General features: G+C 48.0%; 1 protein-coding gene across 1 annotated transcript in view; it reads left to right on the plus strand.

The window, feature by feature from the left end:
- Positions 1–7,503, plus strand: part of SLC30A9 (solute carrier family 30 (zinc transporter), member 9) — a 52,345-nt gene that overhangs the window by 31,317 nt on the left and 13,525 nt on the right. Inside the window, exons 11-14 of the mRNA XM_015413737.1 lie at positions 1,005–1,140; positions 3,411–3,450; positions 5,211–5,282; positions 6,866–6,973. Of these exons, the coding sequence (XP_015269223.1) occupies positions 1,005–1,140; positions 3,411–3,450; positions 5,211–5,282; positions 6,866–6,973 (356 nt within the window). The remainder of the gene's footprint in view (positions 1–1,004; positions 1,141–3,410; positions 3,451–5,210; positions 5,283–6,865; positions 6,974–7,503) is intronic.

Below are 7,503 nucleotides of genomic sequence, written 5' to 3' on the forward strand. Positions count from 1 at the left end.
ATATATATATATATATATATATATGATTTGGAAAATATTTGAACACCTTGTCTTAAAATATTTTATTCATCATGTTAAAATAAAGCGTTCCGTAATCAATTTTTTTTCTTTTCTTTTTTCAATTTTTCGGAAAAAAACAAAAAAGGCTTCAGGAAAAAAAACCGGGTTTTTTTCCAGAATTTTTCCGTTTTTTTTCTGGGCCTTCACATTTCTAAAGCTCTTCTTGAGAAATTAAAATTAATTGAGGCCACTGGACTCAAACTTGGTTCTCACATCTGTTGTTAGTGCCTTTATTATCTGTATGCCAACTTGCTGCTATTTTACATGTCCTCCTATATGTGTTATTCCAGCCTTAGCTAGATCTATTGCTGAATTACTTAGGCATCTTGACTCTAATGAGCTCTTCCTGGCAACTAATCCCCCCCACCTGCATGTAATATTTGAGGAAGTCTGTTTCAGTGTATGCGGAGAAGTGCACACGCTGAGTCTCTGTCATCGCAAGTACACAGCACCGAGCTTTGTTTGTGCTGCGGGTACCGCTGGACTCTAGCTTCATTTTCCCCTCTTTTTGTTAAATCTTGCATTTACGTGCCGATTTGCTGCTCTCCATTGACCTTACCGGCCACCTGATCCCATTTCAGCTCCGCATCTGCACCTTGGCTCTGAGCGGCCCCTCCTAATGGCCGCCCCCCACCCTCTTTTCCCTTGTAAGTAACCCTTGAGTAGACCTTATTCCATTTCTCTGAAGAAGTGTGTGCTTTGCACACGGAAGCGTACACCTTGAATAAAACTTTGTTGGTCTTAAAAGTGCCCCCGACTCAGACTTCGTTCTGCTGCTTCAGTCCAACACGGCTGCCCCACCTGAATTTTTCCTCTTGGGATCAGTTCACGACGGCGTGTTAATTACCCAGCTGGCTTCCAAGCAAGGGGAGGGGAGGGAGTTTTCCTTGCTTCTGTTTCATCAACATTTACTAAATTTCCCCTCCCCGGCCTTCTCCCTCCAGATACGGTTTCACAAACATGCGCTACATCGCATCCCTGATCAGTGGCGTTGGCATTTTCATGATGGGTGCAGGACTTTCGTGGTACCACGGGGTGATGGGCTTGCTGCATCCTCATCCCATAGAATCACTGCTTTGGGTAAGTTAAGCTGCCATGCGATTAATGGGATGGGCTTGGATCCCGCAGTTCTGCTGTGCTAATGGTGGCAACCTTCTTTTGAAGTCGGGGGCCTTTTGCCGATGCAAGGGCCAGTTAACACCAGCCGAAGGCTTCTTGTTCTGGAGGAAAAACCCTGACCTGGATAGCCCAGGCTGGCTCGATCTCGGAAGCGAAGCAGGGTCAGCCTTGGCTAGTATTTGGAAGGGCGACCTCCAAGGAATACCAGAGTCCTGACGCAGGGGCAAGGCAGTGGCAGACCACATCCGAAATGTCTCTTGCCTAAAAGACAAGTCTAGCTCGCCACCTAGTGGTGGATAGCACTAAAAGAGCTAGAACTTCTAGCTGCCAGACAATCTTAGGATCTCTTGGCTATACTACACACAAGGCCAGCGTTCCCTCTAAGCTGAGTTAGTGTGAGCTAGCTCACAGGTTTTTAGCCTCCAACTCACACATTTTTGTGTTTGCTCAGGAAGGATGGCTCCAGAGCAAACTAATTTATGCAGTAGTCAAATTGCCCGCTCACAACTTTAATGCCAGTAGCTCACAAAGTAGCATTTTTGCTCACAAGGCTCTGCAGCTTCGAGGGAACATTGCACAAGGCCATATGATATTATGATTTCTAGAGGAAAGCACCTTTAGTACAGCGGAATTGTGCAATCCAGCCCACAGTGCTTTAAATTATGATCCTTCGTTTCTCAGATACAAAATTCAGATAGTATATGAGGCAACCTAGCCACCTGGGCAGAGGAGCTCCACCTGTGTACGTGTGGCCCGGGGGCTCCATGGTGCCCAGTGAAAACCTTTCTGGGTGCCAGCACAAGGGTCTTCACTGCATGACTGAACACATGCTGTGTGTATGCAAGGCTACCGTTTGGGAAACGCAGAAGTGGGCTGTCCCCAGTTAACATAGTTTAATACAGGGGTCCCCAACCTTCTTGAGCCTGCGGGCACCTTTGGAATTCTGATAACAACATGGTGGGTGCAGACACAAAATGGCTGCCACAAGAGGCGGAGCCAGCCACAAAATGGCTGCTGCAGTTTACATTCAGTCACACAACAAAGATCCTTGTGGGGTGACAGCAGCTGCAGCCAAAGCAGTGGGTTTTTAAAAAATAAATAAATAACTGCACAGCAAATCACATTTCCAGGGGCCAGTCAGAAGCCTTGCTGGGCAAAAGCCCCACCCTCTTTCTTAAAGCCCTGGTGGGTTGCCCGGAAAGGTGACATGTGGGCACCATGCTGGGGGACCCCGGGTTTAATAGTTTCGAATCTCGTACCTTAATCCAGTCTGAGATAATGGCTGTGCTCGGACAGCATGAGAAATCTGAGTTAGAGGCTTGTCGGCGTGCTCACGGGCAGGACTTCGCAGTGCTCTCCTCTCATTCCTCCCTCCTGTCATGTGGCGCACTTGACCGATCGCTTCCCAGTCTGAGCAGGCTTCAATGTACCGTGGTGTCCAGATGCAAGCACCCCGGCACCTGCGTGCCTCCCCCACGCCCCTTGTCAGGAATTCTAAACTGCCTGGGCGGGGGGTCCAGCTTTGTTTGGTGTCGCTGTTCTTGCCGGATTTCATTCAAGCTCTGCGTGCAGGGAAAAGTGGGAGGAAGGAGGGGAGCGGCGCGAGCGCAGCCAACGATCCACGTTCCCGCCTGGTGCCAGCAGACTTCTGTTTAGGTAAAGGTTCCCTTGCTCGAAAGCCAGTCGAGTCCGACTCTAGGGTTGCGGGGCTCATCTCCGTTTCCAAGCCGAAGAGCCAGCGCTGTCCGAAGACGTTTCCGTGGTCATGTGGCCGGCATGACTACACACCAAGGCGCACGGAACGCTGTTACCTTCCCACCAAAGTGGTACCTATTGATCTACTTGCAATTTCTTGCTTTCGAACTGCTAGGTTGGCAGGAGCTGGAACCAGAGACGGGAGCTCACTCCGTCGTGCGGCACACTCGGGTCTCAAACTGCTGAACTACCGACCTTCCACAGCCTGCAGTTCAGCGTCTTAACCACTTGAGCCACTGCAGCTCCAGACTTCTGTTTAGCAGCAGTTACTTTTGTGATGCAGCCATAGTGTGAGATCCCTGCTTCTGAGGAAGACTTCCCCCACCCCACCCCCAGTGGAAGATTCCTTAGTTAATGGAATGGAGCCATTTGATCTGAACTCACAGGAGGTTATTTTTAAGTTTTGTCTTAATTTACAAGTCTTTCTGTTGTGTGAATATATAACTAAATCCTCTCTTTCCCCCCCTGTCTTCCAGGCCTATTGTATATTAGCTGGGTCACTGGTATCCGAAGGAGGTATGCGAACTGTTGTTGCTTTGTTTTCTGCCTTTTCCCAAAGCGCGTGAACTCTCGCTGCCAAGCGCATAAGCGATCCCATGTTTGAGGGTAAAGGTGTAGAATGTAAAGTAAACCAAAAGAGACGACAGGATGGCCTCGGAATGTTTGTTTGTTATCCTGGTAGTCAGCTGTGTTGGTCTGAAGCAGCAGAACAGATTTAGAGTCCAGTGGCACTTGGACTTACAGGTGCCACTGGACTCTAAATTTGTTTGTTTTCCTTGCATCCATCTCTTCCCTTTATGAAGTCCAGAACTGCTTGCACGAGGCTCCAGGGGCCTCCCCTCCACTTGCCCATCCGGTTGGCACATGCTCAGCTTTTAAGAAAGCTGTGGCGTTAGCTGCTCCAGGGCTGTTCTTGCCGGATTGTATTGCGGCAGTACACTTATCTCACTGGTACACCGAACGCATGTCAGATACAAAAGTTTAGACCCAGAATTAAACTTTATGGGTCTTAAAGATGCTTGGTTTCCCTTGCTCGAAAGCCAGTCGAATCCGACTCTAGGGTTGCGGTGCTCATCTCCGTTTCCAAGCCGAAGAGCCAGTGCTGTCCGAATACTTCTCCGTGGTCATGTGGCCGGCATGACTAAACGCCAAGGCACATGGAACGCTGTTACCTTCCCACCAAAGTGGTACCTATTTACTTGCAGTTTCTTGCTTTCGAACTGCTAGGTTGGCAGGAGCTGGGACCAGAGACAGGAGCTCACTCTGTCATGCGGCACACTCGGGTCTCGAACTGCTGACCTACCGACCTTCCAGCCTGCAGTTCAGTGTCTTAACCGCTTTTCCTTAAAGGTGCTACTGAACTCAAAATTTGTTCTGTCGCTTCAGACCAACACAGCTACCCATCTGAGTACATTTTAAGGGCTTTTTAAAAACAAAACAAAAAAAACCCTGTTTTGGAACATATCACTCCTGTGCTATGTCAACTGCGCTGGTTTCTTATTTGCTTCTGGGACCGATTCAAAGTGCTGTAGCTTACCTTTAAAGCTCTTTGTGGCCTGGGACCCTCATACCTCTTAAACAGCATCTCCCAGTGTACTCCGGTGCACCAGCTGTGTTCCTCAGACAGTATCCAAGCCAAACCAACTTGGCAAGCTTGGCAGGCCCTGGCAAGAAGACACTGGCACAATAAAATTAAAGAAGAAACAGTCCGGGGAGTCTTCTTCTGACATTTCCAGCTGCTCTTGAATATTTCTGGATTTTTTTCGGGACCCATTTGCCCTTATCCCGGAAAATCCTAGATACCATTTGGACATCCAGATATCAGTAAGGTATATACTTGGACCAGAAGTATCCAAAAGCATATCCCTAGTTGGTGACGTGGTGTGAGGATCTGCCATTCAAAGGAAACGGTAGTTCCGTTGGGTACACCTGAGCCTTAAGTGGCTTCCAGAATTGTGGCCCTGAACCCCTAAAAGGCGCTCCGTTCTTAGTGCCAGTCAGAGCTGCTTTTCGATACAGGCTTGTTTGAACGGAAGCTGGGATCTGTAGCCCATTTTGCTTGGAGTGTTCCTGTTTGAACTGAAAGGAAATGTTCTTGAATAAGTGGGCCGGGGATTGGGGCCTGGTTCTTTGTCTTAAACTAGGGCACCGTTACAAAGCGATCCCTTGATGCGCGTCATAAACGTTAAGGCCAGACAGGGTACCAGAATGAATTTCCTGCTTTACCTGTTGTCCCTTTTGTTTCTCTTCTTTGATTTTCTTTTCTTCTTTTTTAGCGACTCTCCTCGTGGCAATCAATGAAATTAGAAGAAGTGCCCGGGCCGGGGGGCTGTCCTTCTATCAATATGGTATGTATCCTTGGCGTGGGATGAGTCACTCGTTTTGCCAATGTTTGCTTTATCTCCTTTTGAATGGATGCAGTTTGATTTTTTTTGGGAAAGAAAGTCTCTTGGGTTTCCTTATGCTTCCCAACCTCATTCCCTTGAAAGCAATTGGCATGGAGTGCCAATCAGAAGGGCAGAGCAAAGGTGCCACTTGCAGGGTGGGGTTTCTGTGTTCCTGGGGCACCCCCCCAAGTTTGTGGGAAAATGTTGTTCTGTACATTGAAAGATCTGCCCCCAGCTGCCTGATGAGGCTGAATGTGCTGACTGAACTGTAGGAATCATGGGGTTTTGAGAGATGGGCATTGGTTAAAGATGGGAGAAGACTGGCACACCCAATCTAGGCCATTCACTTGACCTAAAAGCATTGCCGTATTGTGGAAGGGATGGATTTGGATGAAGTAATCAAAACTACCGTTTTGTTCACCTCTGCCCAGTTCCTCACAGTCCCCAACTTGCTTGTAACATCTAAGGAGATGGCTATTAAAGTAGTTACTCTTTGGAGTAAGTAACCCAGGGCTCTTTTTGTAGCAGGAACTCCTTTGCATATTAGGCGACACACCCCTGCTACAGAAAGAGCCCTGGACGACACACCCCTAATGTAGCCAGTCTCCTCCACGAGCTTACAGTAGCCCCTGTAAGAAGAGCTCTGTAAGCTCTTGGAGGATTGGCTACATTAGGGGTATGTGGCCTAATATGCAAAGGAGTTCCTGCTACAGAAAGAGCCCTGGGCGACACACCCCTAATGTAGCCAGTCTTCCACAAGCTTACAGTAGCCCCTGTAAGAAGAGCTCTGTAAGCTCTTGGAGGATTGGCTACATTAGGGGTGTGTTGCCTAATATGCAAAGGAGTTCCTGCTACAAAAAGAGCCCTGGGACACACCCCTAATGTAGCCAGTCCTCCACGAGCTTTCAGTAGCCCCTGTAAGAAGAGCTCTGTAAACTCTTGGAGGATTGGCTACATTAAGGGTGTGTCGCCTAATAGGCAAAGGAGTTCCTGCTACAGAAAGAGCCCTGGGCGACACACCCCTAATATAGCCAATCCTCCAAGAGCTTACAGTAGCCCCTGTAAGAAGAGCTCTGTAAGCTCTTGGAGGATTGGCTACATTAGGGGCGTGTCGCCTAATAGGCAAAGATGTTCCTGCTACAAAAAGAGCCCTGACCCCTTAACTCTAGTGACCCGGAAAATGCATCCATAGTGCTACCCCTTTATAAAACACAGCAATACGTAGAAGTACTTATTGGGATGCATCGTGTCAGAAAGATTGGTGCATGAAAGTGCTACTTCTCTGCACACACACACACACCCAATGGCAGCCTGAAATGAGGGTAAGGATTGGAGGGCAGCCATAGAAGGGCATAATTGGCAAAACAACAACAACAACCCATACACATGGATCTTTTCCACAGGATCCTAGCCATTGTGTAGTAAAGACTTTGGCAGATTTTTGTTTCCGTTCAGTTTACTGGCTTTTATATGACTAGATAAAGGCATGGTTACTCCTGTGCAAGGGGATCATGCAGCGGCATAATTAGTTATTAATTGTTCAGTCATTCAGGCTCGTGACCCCAGCACAAACGTCGTGTTGCTTGAAGATACTGCGGCGGTTCTGGGTGTGACGCTAGCGGCCACTTGCATGGGTCTGACATCATTGACAGGTGAGTGTCTTCCCCAAGTGGACATTGGCATGGTTAATCCTGACGGAATGTTTTGCCCATAGAAAAGAGAGGGATTTCTACATGCTTTGAAGACTACTCAGACAGGCAAAAGAACTTGGACTTTAAAAATTAAGTCAGAGGGAAGCGACTGCCTCCTTTACCCAAAGAAACCAAAACTGGCCTGAGGAGGATTGAGCCTGCTTTAGGAGGGATTGAGCATTGAGAGCCGGGTGAAAGGAAAAGCAGTCATTATCTGTAAACGGCCTTGAGGCAACAGGAAAGGTGGGGGGCATAAATATTTTTAGTGAATAAATAAAAATAAATAAATAAATATGGGGATGGGATATTGGCCTACCCTTTGCCCTTAGAAACTTTGGAATCCTGGAGGTGAAAACTTCCAAAGTATCTCCCCCCTCACCCACGATTCATTGGCTTGTCTCCTTTCCTAGTGAAATGGGTGGCTCATCTCTAAGGAAGTGCAACAGGGCACCACCAAAGAAGAGGAAGGATCCATTCACCCGGGGGGGGGG

This window comes from Gekko japonicus, unplaced genomic scaffold, assembly GCF_001447785.1.
Source record: "Gekko japonicus isolate JY-2015 unplaced genomic scaffold, Gekko_japonicus_V1.1 scaffold670, whole genome shotgun sequence".
NCBI lineage: Eukaryota > Metazoa > Chordata > Lepidosauria > Squamata > Gekkonidae > Gekko > Gekko japonicus.